The sequence below is a fragment of the Notolepis coatsorum genome, assembly GCF_963971535.1.
Source record: "Notolepis coatsorum genome assembly, chromosome: 5".
Taxonomy (NCBI): domain Eukaryota; kingdom Metazoa; phylum Chordata; class Actinopteri; order Aulopiformes; family Paralepididae; genus Notolepis; species Notolepis coatsorum.
The window spans coordinates 56862084-56885722 of record NC_140169.1 but is presented as its reverse complement, the minus strand read 5'-3'; the positions used below and the strand labels follow the sequence as shown (position 1 = coordinate 56885722).

Below are 23639 nucleotides of genomic sequence, written 5' to 3'. Positions count from 1 at the left end.
CGGCCACTAGAGTGGCGACTGCCACCGCTGTTTTGGAAGGGACGAGATCCTTCGAGTTCAAAGCTATGTCTAGAGCTAAACGGGGACTAGCGGAGGCCGAGACATTCCTGGCTGACTGCTCCTGTTTTCTGGGGGAGGTTGAGTGGACTATAGAAATCTGTTTCTCGTGTGGCATGCCTGGTCATCGGTTCAGGGGATGTCCCTGCGCACCCCGCGATCCTGGGACACGAGGCTGTTTTTTGTGTGCTGATCCTGGGTGCCCCAGAAAGAAATCGCACACGGTGACAAGTAAATCAGGTATGCCGTTAGGTAGGACGGCTCAGCACGAGGGGGGCGATCCCCATTGACCTCTATCATGTTCTCTCTCTCCTAGGCCTAGGGGGGAGTAATGGCAGACAGGGAGAATGGCCGCTAATATGTTTGGTTGCCTAAATACGATACTAAGTGCATGTCTGTCTGTGGGTGCATGGTTCTGCGTTTATGATTCCAACTAAAACATGTGTGTGTTGATACCGGTGTGAAAGACAGTATTAACTAATTTTGTTTGTCATGGTTTATTGGGAGGTGCATGGGGTACATGTGTGTCCTGAAGTATGGGTGTGAAGCGTATGTTTGGTTCGATTACTACATGTTTCTATGATTGTGGTAGGAGACTGGATGTTGTTGCTCTTTTTTTTTTTTTTTTTTTTTTTTTGCTCTCCTCTGGAGAGGCCGTGGCCCATCAATCATGCTGGAATATACCCCTGGTCTGTAAAATGCTGTATAACTCAGTAGAATACTGTATACTCATTAGAATATATATACTCATTGGAATACTGTATACTCGGTAGACTACTGTATGCTCAATAGATTAGATCTGCGTTAGGGATGCACTAATATAGGACGATGTGTGTTTGATTTGATTTATGCAATGTGTTATGTTGGAATATGTGTTTCTGATTTATGTTGGAATATGTGTTTCTGATTTATGTCCTCTCTTGTTGTTTAAATATGTGATAATGAGCACGGAGGGTGACGCTGATGAGCCGGAACTGGGAATCTGAGAGTTAAGTGGTTCTTTGCACATTTTGTATGAGTTTCAGTCGATGGGTTTTCTCATGGAGAGTGTCTAGATAAATTGTAATCTGCTAGTGGTTGTCGAGTAAGCTGTGGTATTTTTTGTGCTTTGTTTATTCCACGGGCTGTCGGGTTGGGGAGTGGCTGAGCGACCAAGGACGCGATGGGGGAACGGTCAGCTGTCGTCCACTTCCTTGGGGACGCTGTGGTCATGATGAGAACCGTACCGAGGCCCTTCTCCTCTCCAATACCTCTGCCGGTGGTGACGGAACTGATCTTGGGGTGGAATTGCCTTAAGGTGGGTTCTGGAAGCCCCGGACGATATCGCGGGCTGTCGCTCGATGATCGCCTGAAAATGTAGGGCTGGGGCCGAATTGAGGGGGAGGGGCCGGTAACAGGACTTCGGCCTGAATTCGGTGTGGTGCAGTGTCCTCTGGGGGTGATGGCTGACTGACGATGATAGAGTGTCGTTCGGCGCTCTCTGCCTGATGGCCTGCGGGGTGTGGACTCAGCAACTGAATTGGACTCGACAACTGGATAAATTACTGGGCTGAAATACTTAATTGGAATAAGAATATTGGAATAGTAGGTGAGAAAGTATGAATTGATTGAGATTATGCAAAATGTGACTGAACTAAAATTGGACTGTCTTAGAATATGATTGGGGTTATGCGAGATATGACTGAACTAAAATTGGACCGTCTTGAGATATGATTGATATTGTGCAAAAAAGACTGAACTGTCTGAACTGTCTTAAGTAGTATTTCAAACATGTACGTTGTGCGAGAGTGTCATGCATCATTTCCATATTTTACGGATCCTGGTTAATGTTAAAGTGGACTACTTTACTTTTTTGTTGTTTTTATTCCTCTGTAAAGTTATGGCAATGAGTTTTTGTTTATTCCTCTGTGACGGTTCGCTCCACTCTCTTCCCCTCTGGGTCATCTGCCCACCTACGATCCCTCCTGTCTTAAGACTCTGGACTCTACCGGGGGGGGGGGGGGGGGCTGTCGTCTCGGAGGACGTCCTTCTACTCCTCCTCCCCCGTTTATCCCCCACTGACTGTGCGGGAGGTGGAGCTGTCCGTTGCCACGTGTTGATATCCAGATAATGGGAGGGGGCTATGCCTGGTCTCTCCTCACCGGATAACACAGACTCTCCTGTACCTGGTACCGGGTGAAGACGCCTAGTGTTATGGGCCTCTAGCCTGTTCTGTCTCCTCCTCTACTCTCTCTCTCATCTCTCTATACCCGCACCAAATCCTCTCTCTCCTCTGGGCCCCCCATTGTATGTGGTCACACTCCACAAGCCCTGCTAGGTTGCGTACAAGTCTGATATGTAGAGCTGTGATCCATCGCGGACGTCGGGCGGCGGTGGAGTTTCGTTTTCTTTTGTATTTTTCTATTTTTAGGGGGCCTTTTGGCGCCCTACGCCCTGGTTTGGGTTATACACTGTTATGTTTTGTTATACACTATTATGTTTTGATATACACTATTATGTTTTATTATACTCTGTTATGTTTTATTATACACTGTTATGTTTTATTGTACACTGTTATTGTACACTGTTATGTTATGTTTGACAAACTCACAGTGAGTCTGATGTGCTGTGAGCTGCGCCAAGGGCCGTTACCATAATAGCGGGACTATGGGACGATGTGTGCCTTTTATCCTCCAGTTATGTCATAGTATTGAGCGTGTTATTATTCATGTGTTCTTTATTGGCCGTGCATTCTGGGCCGTGGTTTGTCTCGGGAGGTTTTTTGGCCACATGCAGGACTCTGTTTGATGAGACCAGTAGAGAGGTTGGTGATTGTGATGATGCTCTAGTGGTTTGCGCTATGCGACGGATGGGTTGTTGTGAATCGGCCGGTGTTTTTTTTTTTTTTTTTTGGAAATGTGTTGTTTGGTTGTTTTTTGATGATTTTTGCTGTGAGGTTTTTCTTATTATTTCGTTTTTATTCCTAACTTCGTTAGGAAAGGGGGGACTGACAAATAATTACTGAATTCCACGTAGTGATTCTCCATAAAGCTACAGGAGACACTGATACATTTCACTAACACAGGCACTGCCCTCCCCCTACACACACCCCGGTACACACCACCAGATAAAGCCACATAAATTAACAGGATGCCACAAGCCGGATGAAATACGACTGGGTCAATCAGTGGTCACGAAGTCCAGTCTCCATTAAATCACAGATCGTTATCCTAGACACACACATGCACCTACTTACACGTAAATGTGCGCTACATGCACTCATGCACGCCGGACATACAGGCTGACCAATACACACAGACACACAACGTGCACGCAGGACTGAGACCACATACACACTGGACTATGGGATCGCTAATAAAGATCACCCCCACAGGGAAGGGGGACTTCACTACTTCTTCTGCTTTGACTTCGACTGGACACTGACTGGACGGAGGAGACATGCTGGACTGACTCACAATGACTTGACTTTTATACTTTCCTTTTATATACTCAACCGGCCGGTTGTAACAATCTTTAGATTTCAATTGTACCTTGCTAATTTACTTTTATGTTAAACTGTTTATAATAAATACCTTCAAAAGTGTTTCATCTCTTATATTTTTAAGTATCGTTTACAACTTTCACGTTTGAATCTAAAACGTGACAGTAGCTAGCCGGCTAAATACCGTTAGACAATGCCTACTAAAAGTGAATAGTTGACTGGGTAATTTTGTTTAAACAGTAACGATAGCTAGGTAGCTAACGTTAGCTCAGGTCGAATGCACTTCTAGACTCAGCAGAGGAGGTCCGCCTCCTCTGTGTTTACAAACTCTACACGGGTACGGGCGGGGCTAGGGAGGAGGAGCAGTTTGCAGGTCCTGTGCGTCTGAGACAAGCGAGTGAGATATCCACTTGATCAGTTTCCGCGATCGGCGAATATGACTAATTATCGGAATTCCCCGATCGCATATTTATACTAATTATCGGCCGATAACGATCGGTGGCCGATCGATCGGGGCATCCCTAAAGATTTCTTTTGAGCGTTTATCGCTTTTTGCTACTGGGCAGTCCAGTAGAGAGAGAGAGAGAGAGAGAGAGAGAGGATGAGCGGGAGACAGAGTGGGGGGAAGACATTCGGCAAATGGCGCCGAGTTCGGGAATCGAAACCGGGTTGGCCGTGCAGCGATGCAGCGCATTACATGGTTCGCCACTTGGGCGCCCCCCTTACCTACTCTTATTAGTTACGCTGCTGGTCAGTATGACTTACTACCATAGTGTATCACTGTCAGTGATGCCGGTAACGCGTTACTAAGTAACGCGTTATTGTAATCTGATTACTTTCCCCCGAAAATAGTAATCTAACGCGTTAATCTTTAAAAGCCAGTAATCTGATTGCAGTTACTTGTCCAAGTGGCTGTGCATTACTATTTCGTTACTATCTCATCATAAATTCATAATGCAGGCGGAATGCAGTATTTTATTTCGTTTTCGACAGTCAAAAATACATTTTGAGCTGTTTTTCTTTTGGGAGTGACGTAGTGTGGCAGTGAAAGGGTTACACAAGAATGTGTCCCGCGGGCCGCGGCGTGACTGGACACTCTGTCTGTGAGTGACTCTGCCTTGGTCCAATCACATTCCCCATCCACAGTCTGCGAATCAGAGGCAGAGTAGGGCGGGTCTTCACAGCACGTCATGTGACATATGCGCCAATCGTGTGACAGCAGGGCTCCGTCGTCGGAGAATTCCAGTGTGAGTTTCTGTTCAGACTTCCATCCCAAAACGCTCGTCAGTCACTACTTCACGTTCATATGCGGAGGAAACAAAATACTGTCTACCGCTAAAAACAGCACATCCAATTGCATTGAAAGCATCTGGAATCACAACACTAGCCGACGCTTCGACTAGGTACAGGAGGAATCGGAGGCCAGCCAAACAGCAAAAGAGAGAGATAGTTTCTTTCCCTTTTGATTAATGTATATTTGATGGTGGCAGAGCAAAAGCTCTTATTTGCCAGATTTACAGTTAATTTACATGTTAAAGAGAGACGAATTGAAAATGGGGGACCCTGATGTAAACAAGACGAAAGTCTTTCTCTGGTCTGCATTCCCTTAACAATTGTATGTATTGAGCCGTACTGTACTGTACCCATTCTGCAATCTGTTAATAAAGTTTTCATTCATTCATTCATTCAGACTGATTGTATGTTTATAGAGAGACATTTATAAAAACAATTTAATAGTTACAGTTGATATAATTGAATAGTTCAGCCTGCATTTGTTAGATGTGAATGGATACACTGGTTTTGTAAAACCACTGGCTGGCTGCTCTAATGCTGTGAGCATCATAGACTGTTGCTTTACCATACTTGATGGTACAGAAGCTGAAGCACTAGTTTAACAATTTACGTTATGTGCAGAGAAACAAGTTAAAAACAATTTATGCACTTTCAATAAAGCGTTTAAAAAAAACGGTTGGGGGAACGACGACGACTTCGTAACCTAGTTACTTTCAAAGTAACTAAGTTACTCTGATAATCAAGTAATCAGTAAAGTAACTTGGATTACTTTTTAAAGGAGTAATCAATAATCAGTAATCGGATTACTTTTACAAGTAATCTGTGGCATCACTGATCACTGTATACCTGTATCGCTGTACATATTAATACTACAACTCTGTACATACCTCTGATTAGCACTATTTCTCAGTAGTACTAATTTATATATTTTATACCCAGTTTAATCCCCTGTACATTGTATGTTACCATTGCACTTTACTGTTACATTTGCACTCTGGTTGAATGCCAAACCTCTTTTCGTTGTACTGTACTTGTGCTGTATGATGACGATACATTTGAATCTAATCTCATCTACTAATGCATGTCTATAGGGAGGTGTAGTCTGACGTCACTGGTTGTTCCACCCGTTTAGGGATTCATCATTGGGAAAATGGATTATCGGCTATTGTAACAATTCTGCCTCATGAACATTGAAAAGCTTTCCATTTTTTGTGCACAAAATGAGTTCCCTTCTATCACTAACATGATTGTTTAAGCATTTTTGGTTGAAATAAAATGTGGCGATTTCTTTTTAATGATTAATTGCGAATATTTTCATGTTGAGCTATAGATTGTGGATGAATACGCACGGAAAGGTACACCATGCAAATGTAAATGTTGACACTTTATTTGTTTTAAACGAGACGATTTAGAAATGGGCAATGGGGAAATACATTGCATTATTGGACAGAGGGTGGAACACGAAAAACGGCAATGACGTCGCCACCACACCTCCCTATTGTCAGCTCACCGTTCCCGCCGATGAGCTGTAGAGCGCTGACACAAGGCTCCTCCTCCTCCTCCACCACCTCCTCCTCCTCCTCCACCTCCTCCTCCTCTGTGGGCACATCGTAGGTCACAGGGCCGCTCTCCACAGTGGCCGGCCCCGGGGCCACCGCTGGGGGCTCCACGGGGGGCAAGGTGGGTGAGGACATCTGGGCCGTGGTTCTGGTGCTGGTGGTGGTGCGGTTGGTATCATGGAGCACCTGCAAGAACATACATGTAAATATTAACATACATACATAGAGAGAGACACATACACACACACACAGAGAAAGACAGACAGAGACACGCACAGAGAGAGAGAGAGAGACGGAGAGAGAGACATACAGACAGAGAGAGAGACTTATAGACCAGGGCACTGCATTAGTACCCACCATTTTTAATACAAAATGAACGCAGATGGGATTTCCACCTTGTTTATTATCATAGTCATATTTAATCTGTTTTCAGGACAAGCAAAACAAACAAAAAGCAACTGCTTTAAACAAATGGAACAAATGTAATAAGCATTGGTTGAGCTAGCTTACCAGTGAAGACACTCTTTTTTAAACAAATGGAACAAATGTAATTGGTTGAGTTAGCTTACCAGTGAAGACACTCTTTTCCTCTTGGATATGGACGTTATAAGTGGGCGGAGCCTAGAAAGAAGGAGGGAACAATGAGACACCAGACACCCAATCAACAACTTAGGGCTTAATTACACTATATATAGGGAGGTGTAGTCTGACGTCACATCTACTTTTTCTCCCATTTTTCTATTTTTCTCCCATCCCAATTTCGTATTGTCCAATTCTCCCATCCCCTGTCTCGAACGTTGTTAGGCCATGCCTCCCACTGGTCGGCTGCAATGTGGACGAAGCCTTGCATCACGTGTCCCCTCCGGTACACGAGGAGGCAGCCGTCGCATCTTTTCACCTGCACAGCGCGATCTCTCAGTGTCGGGGGTCTGCGTGGGAGGGACACGCCGCCCCCGTTGCTTCCTGATTCTGCTGCGCAGGCGCACCAACCGACCTGTAGGAGTCGCTGTCCACAACGTCCGATCCCCACCCACCAGCTTTCCACCCCTAACACTGCCAATTGTGTTAGTATGAACGACGATTATCGGCTAATTGTAACAATTCTGCCTCATGAACATTGAAAAGCTTTCCATTTTTGCACAAAATGAGTTCCCTTCTATCACTAACATTATTGTTTAAGCATTTTTGGTTGAAATAAAATGTGGCGATTTTTTCTACGATTAATTGCGAATATTTTCATGTTGAGCTATAGATTGTGGATGAATATGCACAGAAAGGTACACCATGCAAATGTTCATGCTTTATTTGTTTTAAACGAGACGATTTAGAAATGGGCAATGGGGAAATACATTGCGTTTTCAAGATGGTGGACCGGCCGGTAACAGCAATGACGTAACCACTACACCTCCAGTATTGTTAGACACTTCACTGTTACCTTTGCACTCTGGTTAGATGCTAACTGCTTTTCGTTCTACTATACTTGACAATACATTTGAATATAATCTAATCTAATCTAGAAATATATTGTCCATCTGTGTGATCATATTTGTGAGATGTTTTTGTGTGATAATGTGAATTGGGATACTCTTGGGATATTATTGGGATATAAAATGAACCATGAATAGCAAATATTATGTTACATTTTGGAATAAAATAATTTCTGAAAGGAGGTTTATGCCATTTCCTCCTGTCATGAGGGTTTTGGGTATTTTATTCTGAAATGTCCAAGGCGCCAGGAGAATGAAGTCAGTTCAGAGGATCTGTCCGTGGTTCTGAACATGATGACACCGGCTCCTCTTCAACCTACTGTAGAGTTAAGTTGTGCCTTCCTTAATCCCCCTGGGGAAATAAGCATTTGACCCACCCAACTATTTAGGAGCAGAGAAGTTGTGATACTCCAGTTGTGATGCCAGTTCAGGGTTTCCCATTAATTACCTCCGCCACAGTTGTATAATGAACCAAAAAAATATTTTAATAAAAAAATATATATATTATTGTATTCTTTTTTTTTTCTCTATTTTTTTTAAATATAAAGTTTGCCAATAGGGATGTATCAGTAGTATTGGCAGTGGTAGTAGTCGTAATAGTAATCCACTATATTTTTTTATTTTCTAAAAAATAAACCAGTTCAACAAAAAACCTCTCCTCGAGACACCCCAGCCGTTCCATGTATTTGTTAAAATCCACCACCAGCACACCTTGATTCAACTAATAAAGGGCTAGTTAAGTTGAATCAGGTGTGCTGGTGGTGGAATTTAACAAATACATTGAACGGCTGGGGTGCTTCGAGGAGAGGATTTGGAACCACTAGTCTAGTCGATTTTGTGTTTTGAGCACAAAGTTCATCATAGATCTAGCCTTTTTATTTTGCTCTCAAAGTGCACCAGATTGATGCATTTAACTTTAAAATGTACAAAACAAAAAAGTTTCGGGGGTGCATGCCCCCGGACCCCCCTAGAGGGTCGGAGGTTCACAGTCTCTGAAAATCCGGTGGGAAACACTGACCTTGGCTGGATGTTGACTGACTGAGCTCTAGATACAAGGACTAACACTAGATAACATGCTGTCATTCTCTAGTTGACTGACTGATCTCTTGATACAAGGACTAACACTAGACAACATGCTGTCATTCTCTAGTTGACTGACTGAGCTCTTGATACAAGGACTAACACTAGACAACATGCTATCATTCTCTAGTTGACTGACTGAGCTCTTGATACAAGGACTAACACTAGACAACATGCTGTCATTCTCTAGTTGACTGACTGAGCTCTTGATACAAGGACTAACACTAGACAACATGCTATCATTCTCTAGTTGACTGACTGAGCTCTAGATACAAGGACTAACACTAGACAACATGCTGTCATTCTCTAGTTGACTGACTGAGCTCTAGATACAAGGACTAACACTAGACAACATGCTGTCATTCTTAGTTGACTGAGCTCTTGATACAAGGACTAACACTAGACAACATGCTGTCATTCTCTAGTTGACTGACTGAGCTCTAGATACAAGGACTAACACTAGACAACATGCTGTCATTCTCTAGTTGACTGACTGAGCTCTTGATACAAGGACTAACACTAGACAACATGCTATCATTCTCTAGTTGACTGACTGAGCTCTAGATACAAGGACTAACACTAGACAACATGCTGTCATTCTCTAGTTGACTGACTGAGCTCTAGATACAAGGACTAACACTAGACAACATGCTGTCATTCTCTAGTTGACTGACTGAGCTCTAGATACAAGGACTAACACTAGACAACATGCTGTCATAAACCTTATTGCTGTTCTAGGGAACAGGAATTTCAGAACAGCACAGTTTTTTTTCTTTTATTGTTCATGATTTTGTAACAAGATTACAATAATTCAAGAAGCATATTGGAACGTTAGGTTCCGATATGATGTAGATGTAGATTTCTTAAATGTTTTATTATAAAATAAATTTGTGTCATGCTATTTTTATTTGTGTTATGCATTGCTCTTGCTGCTTGTTTCATTGTGTCTTTATTATGTAAAGCACTTTTAACTGCAATCCTTGTCTGAAAGGTGCTATATAAATAGAGTGTATTATTATCATATTATAATTATTATCTGACCACATGCATCAGTAACCTGGCACCGGTGGCCTAAAGGTTAGAGAAGCGGGTTTGTGACCGGAAGGTTGCCAGTTCGATCCACCGGACCGGCAGGAAAAATCTGGGCTGGGGAAGTGAATGAATAACTCTCTCCCATCCCCCTTAACACCAACCGCTGAAGTGCCCTTGAGCAAGGCACTTAACCCCCAACTGCTCCAGTGGAGTTTCTCAGTGGCCCGCGGTGTCAGACTGTGGTTGTACTGGGCAGCTCCCAGGTGTGAATGGAACTGTGTTGAGTGTCAAGCAGGGCGTAGCTGAAAAAGAGCATCCGTGCTCAGCGAACCTACCCTGGGTAAATAAAGGTAACAGCGCCCCCTACCTCTTGCCCATGATGCTGGTGGTGGCGGCCAGGCCCAGGTTGACCTTGCTGGCCTGCCTCTTCCGCCGGGTCAGCTTCTTGCGGCCCGTCTTGCTGGAGGACGCCTCGGAGGGCGGCCGGGCCGGGCTGCTGTTGCCGCTGCCCACTTTGCTGTTGAGGTCGCGCAGGACGTCGTAGTTGATCTTACTGGAGATCCTCTTCTGCTCCAGCATCTTCTCGATGGCCTCGCCGGCCGTGTTGGCGCAGATGGGCTCGCGCTTCTTGTTCGACTTCTTGGGCTGGAAGACGGGGAGAGTTTTTTTTAAAGGCGCTGTAGATAACATTCAGCCACTAGATGGTGCTGTAGATAACATTCAGCCACTAGATGGTGCTGTAGATAACATTTAGCCACTAGATGGTGCTGTAGATAACATTCAGCCACTAGATGGTGCTGTAGATAACATTCAGCCACTAGGTGGTGCTGTAGATCACATTCAGCCACTAGATGGTGCTGTAGATAACATTCAGCCACTAGATGGTGCTGTAGATAACATTCAGCCACTAGGTGGTGCTGTAGATAACATTCAGGCACTAGGTGGTGCTGTAGATAACATTCAGCCACTAGATGGTGCTGTAGATAACATTCAGCCACTAGGTGGTGCTGTAGATAACATTCAGCCACTAGGTGGTGCTGTAGATAACATTCAGCCACTAGATGGTGCTATAGATAACATTCAGCCACTAGGTGGTGCTGTAGATAACATTCAGCCACTAGATGGTGCTGTAGATAACATTCAGCCACTAGGTGTCGCGCTAGAGCACCCGAGTGTCGTTTATCCAATCAGGTGCATTCCACGAGGGGAAATGGGAAGTAGGGGGGGGGGGGGGGGGGGGATACATGCAGGCAACATGTAAACAACAACATTCGTTTCGGACCAGCCACATTTCTTTCAGTGACAAAATCATTAATAAATGATGTTGGCGGGTAAAGAAATACTTTTATTCTGCACCTTTCTAAAAGCTCTGTGAAACGTATTGTAAATAAATAGATAGAAATAAAAATAACGATTACTCAACATAACATTTTTATCTATAGCACCTTTAACTTAACAACATCTAGTCGGGCTTCAGTTATGCAAGTTATGCTACTGGCAGCTATAGACCACTGCACCTCTGCGTCACATTGAGCTCGTGGGAGAGAGAGCCCAATGCCAAGTCGATCGGCACTTTCCTCGGCCAAGCTATAGTCACTTTTTCGCACCTACTCCTCAAACTCTGCATGTGCAGATTGATAAACCTTGATCTCTGGACAATCCAGAGACTCCGTGGGCAATCTGCGCATGTGCATGTGGGGTTGGGGGAGTAGGTGCGTAAAAGTGACTATAGCTCGGCAGAGAAAGTGCCGATCGACTTGGGATTGGTCTCTCCGTGTTCAGGAGACTTGGGCGTATATAAAAGTCTATTGGATCATGTCTCCAGCGCCCCCACAGCCGTAGCTACAACCACTTAATGTCAAGGCTCTCATCCACATTCATTCATGTTCTCCCCCCCGCTCTCTCTCCCATGAGCTCAATGTAACACGGAGGTGCAGCGGTCTATAGGCAAGGATTGGCAAGTATTTTGTGCCGGCCGTATTCCAACCAGTCTGTAAGCACGACTTCCCCGATGATTCTGTGTAACGGACCATCCGGCGGGTCAGAACTTGAATAAAACTAGGCATGTGATTTAATGGCATGTGATTCGATGGCATGTGATTTGATGGCATGTGATTTAATGGCATGTGATTTGATGGCATGTGATTTGATGGCATGTGATTCGATGGCATGTGATTCGATGGCATGTGATTGATTTGATGGCATGTGATTTGATGGCATGTGATTCGATGGCATGTGATTTGATGGCATGTGATTTGATGGCATGTGATTCGATGGCATGTGATTCGATGGCATGTGATTGATTTGATGGCGCTCCATTAGCTCTGATTTGTGCTGCTAAAATGGTTGACTGTGCTGGTATGGTTTTAAGATATTAAAAGTTTAATTTTATGAGCTGTGATGTCATTAACAATATCTGCAAACTTAAAACGGTGCAATGGGCAATTCCAATATATTCCAACACGCACGCACGCACGCACGCACACACACACACACACACACACACACACACACACACACACACACACACACACACACACACACACACACACACACACACACACACACACACACACACACACACACACACACACACACACACACACACACACACACACACACACACACACTCTACCTTCTCCTTATAGGTCCCTTGTTCCTTCTCCTTCCTTATCCGTTCTTCTTTTTCTAAACAGATATACAGTCAGACATTACATCACAATATCATTACATCACAATAACATTACATCACAATATCATTCTGCTACAATAACCCAGACATCACATCACAATAACATTACATCATAATAACAAAGTTATTCACAGAAAACTCTAAAGGAAGGCTTGGTAATGCACCTTTAAAAGAAAGAAAAAAGTAGTTAAATAAATATAAAACACAAGAAACATCAAATATCAAGACATGGAATGACGGTAATACACATCGGCAGAGAAATAAAGAAAGCGGTTTTTTTAATATAGGAAGCGACACTGACGGGCTAAATAAAAGCACATGGACCAACCAGTAGATGGAATTCTAATTCTAATTCTAAATAAGGATGTTCGATATTGGCTTTTTTACCGATATCCGATATACCGATATTGTCCAACTCTTAATTCGCGATACCGATATCAAAGAAACGGAATAATTTCAGGTAATTAACATTACATATCTCTTGTCATGGAATTAACACAACATTATGCATACTTTTGGCAATACATAAAATAAGAATTTGTTCTTACTTGCTTGCCTGGGTAAATAAAGGTTAAATAAATGTTAAATTTTTTTTAATTAAATAAATTATATATATATTTTTTTTAAACCGATACCGATAATTTCCGATATTACATTTTTAATGCCAATATCGGCCGATAATATCGGTAGGCCGATAATATGGGACATCCCTAATTCTAAACCAAGGTCTCTCTTAGTGTTCCGTCTTTTTTCCGCCTCACCTTTCTGCTCTCTAAGATACTCCTCGTTCTGCTTCATCCACAGTTCAGTCTTTGTTACCACTTCTCTGTCGTTCAGGATGTACTGCGAGAAACAGTGAAGGGAAATTAGGAATTAAACGAGGGAAACGTCACCTTTAGTCAGGTAACTAACCAGGGTGTTAATTGGCAGATAGTTTGCGATCTTTTCAAGAATTTTACAAGACTTCCTTGAATCTGTGGAACATGTTTGTTCAGTTTCTTCCCCTCAAACAAACTAGGAACACGTAAAAAAAAAAATTGGAAACAAGCTTATTGTCCGTCTCCCCCAGAGTCAGACAAGAAGATAGCTACCCTTCTCATCTCTGTGCGTGCAGTACAGAGAGAGAAAGACGCACAGTGTGCTAGCTAGCTTAGCACAATGACTAGAAATGGATACGAACCAGTAGCCTAGCTCGGTCAAAAGTAACAAAATACACTTTCCAAAACAACTCCAAAACTGTCTTATTTATTACATGCTGTGACTTGTGTATTCACCACGTGTAGAAATAACAACGTAAAATGAGACATTGTAATTTTCAGAGCAGATAGATAGTCAGAACTATTTTCTTGACGAACAACCGCTGGGCGTAGTGATGCACAATCTCGGGGGATTTGAACATACAAGCATCATTCTCTGGACTTAAATTGATATATATATATATATATATATTTTTTTTTTATATATATTTCTTGCAGCATTTTTAAGCTTTATTGCAGATAGGTCAGTCAGAGGAAATTGGGAGAAGAGATGGGGAAGGACATGCAACACAAGTCCTGGGCCGGATTCAAACCCAGGATGATTGCGACTACGCTGCGAGCGCAGCTACGTGGTGCGCCACCGTGGCGCTCCAAATTTATATTTTTTTAATGAACAGGTTTGCGAAACATACCTTGTCAATTTCCATATCGTCAATCCCGTCCAAGTCCAGCTCTCCGTTCTCCGAGCCGTCGTCTGCAGGAAGCAAAGACATTCAGCATTTAATGAACAGCCCCAGCTTTAACACATTCGGGGCCAGACCCGAGATATCTCGGGTTAACTCGCCATGCGCTGGGCGCCAAACCCGACAAATCTCGGGTTTTAATCGTTATTTCTTTTATTAGTTATATCCATTCATTTTTCATCCATCCAGCCTGATGTTATCATTGGGAATGGGTCTGAGCTCGCAAAGGGCATATACCGCCGCCTACGCCTCCCGGCCGGTATTGCACATCATTGGAATCCCTCTGGCTGGGGCTGTGCATCGATCTAAGAAGTCCGGTCCAGGTTTTCCCTCTCGGGCAAGAGTACCGTTTATCACACATGGACTGGGGACCAATATTTGGAATGGCGATCAGGAATTGGATTAATCTTTTTGCATTACATCAGATGTGAGGTAAGGACTCTATGTTACCAATCTTGGGTTGATCAGATGTTTCTTTCACCGCCATCGGAGCGTGTGTGTGTGTGTGTGTGTGCGGTTCGTGCCGACCAAAGTACGGAGAAGCGATTTTTCAGACCCCGCTTCTGTTCGTGCATGATGACACATAATAATATAGATAATCTAGCGTTTATTTGAAAACTCATGAATCAAGCGACACATGGCACGATTTCTAAGGAAATACATTGAAGCTCGATTTTTGCTGGAGTTTATTGAGATTAGACAGAATGCTCTAGAAATATATTCATATTCACCACGGTATAAAACGGAAATGTATGTATGAAAAAACTCTCTGTTTTGTGCATGTTGACTGGAAGCAACTCACTGACAATCAACGTGTTAATTGGATCCATAGCTATAATATTTCATATATTTTAAGCACTCGCAAGTAAAGCTATCCCTACATTAGGATAAAGCACTGCCACTGACGGGCCATCAGCGCCCTCTGCTGGTGGCCCCCAATGAGTTAATGAACAGCCCCAAGTGTAAGTGTAAATAGGGGCACTATAATACTGTTGATAGGGGCACTATAATACTATATTCTGGAGGAATGCGGTCGCCTAACATTAGGCCTGTCTCCGACTAAGGATTTGTATAGTCGTATAGTTTTTTTTTGTATCATTCCATTTGGGCTGTGGGGGGTGCTTAATGTCTGAAGGAGTCGACTGAAGGCTTCTTGTCCTCTGCAAAAGCATGCAATTGGTCCACTGATGGATACATCTTGATATTTGTCTAGTCTAGTGTGTTCATTAGACGGGTGAAATCCTCTTTCTGTGCCCATGTTCTTAGGCAGTTAGCCTCGGCTGGTATGCGCGTCATTAGCGTTAGCCACGCTTCTAGGCCTCTTTGCTTTTGGCAAGAATGATCCTTTTTTGTATCCACTTTTTCTCCTTCTTTTTCAATTTTTCTCCCATCCCAATTTCGTGTATCCAATTCTCCCCTCCCCTGTCTTGAATGTTGCTCGACTATGCCCCCCACTGGTCGGTTGTAGAGAGGATAGAAGCCTTGCATCACGTGTTCCCTCCGGCACACGAGTAGGCAGCCTGTCACATCTTTTCGCCTGCCAGCGCGGACTCTCATTGGCGAGGTGTAACGCATGGAAGGCTCACACTACCCTCGCCACTTCCTGTCTCTGCTGTGCAGGCGTCTCCCAACCGACCTGTAGGGGTCGCTGTCCACAACGTCCAATCCCCACCCATCGACTTCCACCCGCTGACTCTGCCAAATGAGCCAGTAAGACGGCCGGCCCAAGCCGAAGGCAATGCTGAGACTGGGATTCGATACCGGAGTCTCTTGCATTGGTGACGCACGCAATCTCCGCTACGCCACCCAGCCGCTCCTAAATATATATATTAAGGCTGTCAAAGTTAACGCGGTATTAACGCGTTATCGCCCGATTCTATTAACACATTGATTGCCAGCAATGCGGAGCGCTAAAAGCCTCCGTATGCCAGCGTCCACTTCAATGATAGAGCTCTCATATTTGCAAACGCATAAACTATGTCTTAAATTATGGCTTATGTGTCTAATCTGGCCGTCGCTTATCAATGACTTGTTTGCAGTCAACATTGTCGAAACAGATTGTTTTTTAATCGGTTCATTTCCGTTTTATACCAATATAAAGATTCTGTGATAATCGCCCTTTACTGGAATATTCTGGAATACACAAAAAACGTTGTCATTTTTCGGCCTATTTATGAATAGTTTTCAAATAAACGCTAGATTATCGATAGTATATGTGTACTTATGCACGCTATAGAAGCTTAGTTCTGATTATCCTAAGACTGGTAAAATAGATTCCTTACCTCAGATCAGATGTTCTGCAAAAAGATTATTCCAATTCCTGATCGCCATTCCAAATATCGATCGCGTTTATTGATCCAACACTGGGTACTGGAAATATGTATTCCACGCTGTTTTGGGGCTCGGCAATGAATCCGATCCTCTCGGGTGACTTGTCTGCAGTGTTAATTTTGGCAGCTATTTTCATTTTAGTTTTAGTCTTAGTCATGTGTCAAGTGCTCCTTTTTCGTTTTCATCATATTTAGTCATCTGCATTTATTTTTCGTTTAGTCAGTTTTAGTCAACTAAATGTCTGAGCATTTTAGTCTTAGTCAGTGTTAGTCTCGATTTTGTCTTTTTTGTTTTCATCTAGATTTAGTCGCAGAAAACGGATGATTTTTGTCTAGTTTTCGCTAATGAAAAAAAGGCATTTTATATTGTAAATAATGCAATTCTATTTATTAAGTATAGTCTAGCCCAAACCCTATCAGCTGATTCACAATAAGTTCAGTAGAAGGCTAGAAGCCCAATACAATAGTAACCAAACATTCCTTGAAATGGTCAATAGATTCAGAAATAGTCAGACATGGAATGGAACATATTCTGATTTAAATTGCTTCTTTTTTTTTAACCAACAAAGCAACATTAGGATAGTGTAAATACACAGTACACACTGATTGCAATTCTTACTGGGACCTACTGTACAAATTTCACACACGTCACACACACATTCCCTTTTGTCCCTCGAGTCGTACCGTAGATCACTGACGTCACTTAAAATGGCCGCCCCCATCAGAGCATTCGGCTAATAACATTAGCTTAGCGACCCTGCCACCGCACTTCTATGTGCATAAAGTGTGGTAACAAAATATCACAGCCCCTAAGACTGGGAGCGTTCTAACTCTACTGAGCATGTACCCAACATTATATGAAAAATAAAAAGTCATTACGACGTTTTTGTGCACTTCAAGCGCTAAAGGGATTCATAACAACTTATAGCAGGGTCAATCTCAGTGTTAGTACTCGTCTGTTTTTTTTTTTTTCATACCAACATTACCTTTTTAAGTGAACCTGGTCTTGTCCTTGTTGTATCCATGTGTAATGTTGATAGTAGTGGGTGTACACAGATGAAAGAGAGCAAGTCTGTGTCTGGGATATAGGTCCCGACTCCCAGGCTATTAGCTATTAGCTCTTCTGGCAGCCTAGCCATCCTCTCAGCCTCCGTCGTCTTAAATGCTATGTTCTTTTGGTAGAACATAGCAGAACGTAGCAACAACCATCAAATGCACACAGCACACACACCCACACGCACACACTCACTCAAACAAACAACACACTGCAGCACCCACTCTCCACACTTTAGATCACACAAACACACTTACACTTTATATTTATTGATAAAGGATTTGCACTACAACTCGTACACCTACTGTGAATTGTACCTAAACTGCACCTCGTCCATTTATGCCTTGCACTATATAGTATTGTATATTAGTACACTGCACAGTACTGTATATTGTATGGTAACTACGTCTACGAACATTGTACATATGTCTAAACTGAACACTGTGACCTCTTTTTTTACTTCTAATTTTTACTATGTTTTTATTTCATACTTATCTTGTCATGCACAGTCTCTGGAGCGCAACAGTAAGAAGCATTTTGTACAAAAGTATTCTGTACTTCTGTATGACAACTATTAAAGAAACTTGAAACTTGAAACTTGAACTGTTCGGCTGCCGCAGGAGTGTTGAGAGAGTAGCAGATTCCGTTCATGGTTATTGGTATAAGCTGTAGTCACGAGAGACCTGGGACACGGTTTTTAGCCTCACGTATGTTATGTAGCTTGGCTTTTAGCCATAAACGCTGCTGAGCTTAACCCGGAAAACGGAAATGGGAAATGCTGAAATAATAACGTGACTTATTCTAAAAGTTATAATTATTTTGTCTCATCTTGTTTTAGTCAACATAAATTAAGAGAGAATTCGTCATGGTTTTTGTAAACTACATTTTTGTGTACTCAGTTGTGGTCAACGATATGTAATTAACTATTTAGTCGTGTTGGCGTCACGTGGTCTTCAATAACGTGACGTCACGTCTCGTTGTCGTCATGAAAAAAACCTTCGTTGACGAACATCTTTCGTCATCAATTTAGTCAACAAAATTAACACTGCTTGTCTGAGAAGTAAAATGAGGAAGCTGGATTCCCCCCCCCCCCCCATGTGTTTCATTCAATCCATTCCAAACGGGTGCAGTACAACAGGGAGAGACAATAGGGGGCAGCTCCCAATGGAGCTCAGAGAGAGTTTGCAGCACTAACGTGAGACTAGATTGATGAAATATGAATTCAAATCGCTAATTTAAAAAAAAGCGAGATATCTCGTCGCTGGCACTCAACGGTCGGCATGAACTAACGATAAATCTCGTCGCTGGCACTCAATGTGTTAACGCCACTATTTTTTTTAACTCACGATTAACTTTTAAGATTTTTATTTTATCTTTTTTTACTAGACTTCACTCAGGTGTATTATTGATGCTCTCATTGATACTATGTTTGTTTCTGAAGTGTGTGTGTGTGTGTGTGTGTGTGTGTGTGTGTGTGTGTGTGTGTGTGTGTGTGTGTGTGTGTGTGTGTGTGTGTGTGTGTGTGTGTGTGTGTGTGTGTGTGTGTGTGTGTGTGTGTGTGTGTGTGTGTGTGTGTGGCTGACGGATGCAGTGAGAGAACAAAGACAGGTCCTGAGAGCGGCTGAGAGGAAGTATAGAAAGTCACGCCTCACTGCCGACATCGACACATATCACAACCTCTTGTTAACATTCTCCAAAACCATTACTAATGCCAAAGCTTCTTTCTTTCACCATAGGATCGAGGCCTCTGCCAAGAATCTTCGCAAACTGCATGCTACCATGTCCTCCCTCCTCACTCCCCCCCCCCCCCCCCCACCCCCTCCTCCCTCATCTTTTTCTGCCGAAGACTTTGCGATCTTCTTTGAGGAAAAAGTGGAGAACATCCACAGCTCCTTCTCCCAACCCCCACCCATTCCAAATGCTGAATCGAGAACCTCATCCTTCACTCTGTCATCTTTCTCTCCCATTACAGAAGCCGAGACCCTGACACTGGTAACGTCGAACCGTCCGACTACATGCCAGCTGGACCGGCTACCCTCCCCACTCCTCCAGACCATAGCACCGGACATCCTCCCATTCCTAACTGCAACCATCAACTCCTCACTCAACTCGGGGGTGGTCCCCACCTCCCTAAAACAAGCCAGAGTCACGCCCCTCATAAACTGCTCCCAGCCACTACCACCAAGCCTCTTCAACTCATTCAAAACGCAGCGGCCCGCCTGATCTCAAACCTACCGAAGTCGGCCCATGTCACCCCACTTCTTAGCGACCTGCACTGGCTCCCCATTGCTGCTCGTATCCGCTTCAAGGCCCTCGACCTAGCATACCGTGCGGCAAAGGGAACCGCTCCCGCCTACCTCCAGTCAATGGTCTCTAACTACACACCCTCAAGACCCCTACGCTCTGCATCTTCTGGCCGCCTCAGACCTACTCCTATCCGAGCTCCCGGAGGGTCATCAAAGAGAAGCCGCCTATTCTCAGTCCTTGCCCCACAATGGTGGAATGAACTACCCATCCCAGTTAGGACAGCCGAATCCCGTCCAATCTTTCGCCGTCGACTAAAGACTCACTTCTTCAACCATTATCTGAAATGATGATAAAAAAATTAAAATAAAATATATATATATATATATATATATATATATATATATATATATATATATATATATATATATATATATATATATATATATATATATATATATATATAACCCTGACTAACCTTACTGTCATGCACTTGTCCTAATAAACTAACCTACACTGTAACACGCAACACTTTGATAAACATTGTTACTCAGCTGATAGAGTTGTACCCTTCTTGCTGTCTTGTCGTACAGAACTTGTAAGTCGCTTTGGATAAAAGCGTCAGCTAAATGACTAAATGTAAATGTAAATGTGTGTGTGTGTGTGTGTGTGTGTGTGTGTGTGTGTGTGTGTGTGTGTGTGTGTGTGTGTGTGTGTGTGTGTGTGTGTGTGTGTGTGTGAGAGATATATATATAGAGAGAGAGGGGGTGAGAGAGATGAGGAAGGGGCAAGAGAGAAAGAGAGCTGGGAGAGTGTGTGTGTGAGAGAGAGAGAGGGGGTGTGTGATTACTCAGCCCTTGTGTGGGTGAATGTAACAAGTTCCTAACGTTTTCTTTCCCCTATTATTTCATGCACACTTTATTCATTGTTTTAAATTATTATTTTCTTTTAAGTTATTTTGTGCATCACTCTGTTTTGAATTTGATGCAAATTTGCAATGCATGAGGGTCATCCTTTTGTGTTAAATGGCTGCATAAAGCAATGTCTCATGTTGATAAGAGTATTAAAACGTGGAACTTGAAAAATATCTGTTTAAGGTAGATAATTTTTTTTTATTAATTTGTGATTAATCGCAAGTTAACTATGGACAATCATGCGATTAATCGCGATTAAATATTTTAATCGATTGACAGCACTAATATATATATATTATAAAAAAATTGTGTGCATTCGACTAAGAGGTTGGCAGTCGACTCCTTTCGATCGATTAGTCGACTATTCGACTAATCGGGGTACTAGCATACAGAGTGCGCGCCTCACTTAACGACAGGCCTCTGGAGCGAAGGTACACTCACCCCCGTCCTTGTCCGTGACGAACCCCTGCTGGAAGGACTCTGGGCTGAGGCCCAGGCTGGCGGCGCAGGGCAGGGTACCCAGGATAGAGGCCAGGGAGAGGGGCTTGACCGCACCTTGCTGCTCCCTCTCCGCTCCGTCCACCACCACCGGCTCCGTCGCCACCACCTCGAGTTTTCAAGTTTTCAAGTTTTGTTTTATTCGTCATGTATAAAGTACATGTACATTACAGTCAAATGCTTGGTTCTGCATGAGCCCCCTAAGAATGTGCTTCATACAGTAAAACAAGAAAGTAAAAGAGGGATAAGTCCCACCACTACAAAATAATATACAATATACAAACTAAAGTACAATGAAGTAAAATGAAGTAAAAATGCAGACAATGAGGTACAAAAACTAAAAAAAAAACTAAAAAAAGGCAAGGTGCAAAATGCAAATGAGGTATGGATCTAGTGCAAATCTCTTTAATAAATAGATAAATATGATGTAGTGTTTAAAGCGAGTGTTAAAATGATTTTTCTTTTTTTTATCTACTTTTTCTCCCATTTTTCTATTTTTCTCCCATCCCAATTTCATATTGTCCAATTCTACCCTCCCCTGTCTCGAACGCTGTTAGGCCATGCCTCCCACAGGCCGGCTGCAATGTGGACGAAGCCTTGCATCACGTGTCCCCTCCGGTACTCGAGGAGGCAGCCGTCGCATATTTTCACCTGCACAGCGCGATCTCTCAGTGGCGGGGGTCTGCGTGGGAGGGACACGCCGCCCCCGTTGCTTCCTGATTCTGCTGCGCAGGCGCACCAACCGACCTGTAGGAGTTGCTGTCCACAACGTCCGATCCCCACCCACCAGCTTCCCACCCCTAATACTGCCAATTGTATTAGTATGAACGACCAGCCAAGCTGGTAGCAATGCCGAGAGCTGGGCTCGAACCCAGAATCTCCTGCATTAGTGGCGAGCGCCTTGCCCACTGCGCCACTTAGCCGCCTGTTTAAAGTGAGTGTTAAAGTGATTGTTAAAGTATTTAAAGTGAGTGTTAAAGTGTTTAAAGTGTTTAAAGTGAGTGTTAAAGTATTTAAAGTGAGTGTTAAAGTGTTTAAAGTCAGTGTTAAAGTATTTAAAGTGAGTGTTAAAGTGTTTAAAGTCAGTGTTAAAGTGTTTAAAGTGAGTGTTAAAGTGTTTAAAGCCAGTGTTAAAGTGTTTAAAGTGAGTGTTAAAGTGTTTAAAGTCAGTGTTAAAGTGTTTAAAGTGAGTGTTAGTGTTTAAAGTGAGTGTTAAAGTATTTAAAGTGAGTGTTAAAGTGTTTAACGTCAGTGTTAAATTATTTAAAGTGAGTGTTAAAGTGAGTGTTAAAGTGTTTAAAGTGAGTGTTAAAGTGAGTGTTAAAGTATTTAAAGTGAGTGTTAAAGTGTTTAAAGTCAGTAGTGTTAAAGTGTTTAAAGTGAGTGTTAAAGTGTTTAAAGTCAATGTTAAAGTATTTAAAGTGAGTGTTAAAGTGAGTGTTAAAGTGTTTAACGTGAGTGTTAGTGTTTAAAGTGAGTGTTAAAGTGAGTGTTAAAGTGTTTAAAGTGAGTGTTAAAGTGTTTAAAGTGAGAGTTAGTGTTTAAAGTCAGTGTTAAAGTATTTAAAGTGAGTGTTAAAGTGTTTAAAGTTAGTGTTAAAGTGTTTAAAGTGAGAGTTAAAGTGTTTAAAGTGAGTGTTAAACTGTTTAAATTGAGAGTTAGTGTTTAAAGTCAGTGTTAAAGTGTTTAAAGTGAGTGTTAAAGTGTTTAAAGTCAGTGTTAAAGTGTTTAAAGTGAGTGTTAAAGTGTTTAAAGTCAGTGTTAAAGTGTTTAAAGTGAGTGTTAAAGTGTTTAAAGTGAGTGTTAAAGTGTTTAAAGTCAGTGTTAAAGTGTTTAGAGTGAGTGTTAAAGTGTTTAAAGTCAGTGTTAAAGTGTTTAAAGTGAGTGTTAAAGTGTTTAAAGTCAGTGTTAAAGTGGTTAAAGTGAGTGTTAAAGTCAGTGTTAGTGTTTAAAGTGAGAGTTAAAGTGTTTAAAGTCAGTGTTAAAGTGTTTAAAGTCAGTGTTAACGTGTTTAAAGTCAGTGTTAAAGTGTTTAAAGTGAGTGTTAAAGTGTTTAAAGTCAGTGTTAAAGTGTTTAAAGTCAGTGTTAAAAGTCAGTGTTAAAGTGTTTAAAGTGAGTGTTAAAGTGTTTAAAGTCAGTGTTAAAGTGTTTAAAGTCAGTGTTAAAAGTCAGTGTTAAAGTGTTTAAAGTCAGTGTT

At 42.5% G+C, this 23639-nt stretch overlaps 1 protein-coding gene across 1 annotated transcript in view; it reads right to left on the bottom strand.

Annotated features, from left to right (window-relative positions):
- brf1b (BRF1 general transcription factor IIIB subunit b) overlaps positions 1-23639 on the bottom strand; it is a gene marked incomplete at its 3' end in the record, with an annotated part of 152137 nt that overhangs the window by 17140 nt on the left and 111358 nt on the right. Inside the window, exons 13-19 of the mRNA XM_084314116.1 lie at positions 21385-21550; positions 14351-14412; positions 13443-13524; positions 12625-12677; positions 10357-10634; positions 6960-7011; positions 6342-6576 (exon numbers count right to left, since the gene is read on the bottom strand). Of these exons, the coding sequence (XP_084170242.1) occupies positions 6342-6576; positions 6960-7011; positions 10357-10634; positions 12625-12677; positions 13443-13524; positions 14351-14412; positions 21385-21550 (928 nt within the window). The remainder of the gene's footprint in view (positions 1-6341; positions 6577-6959; positions 7012-10356; positions 10635-12624; positions 12678-13442; positions 13525-14350; positions 14413-21384; positions 21551-23639) is intronic.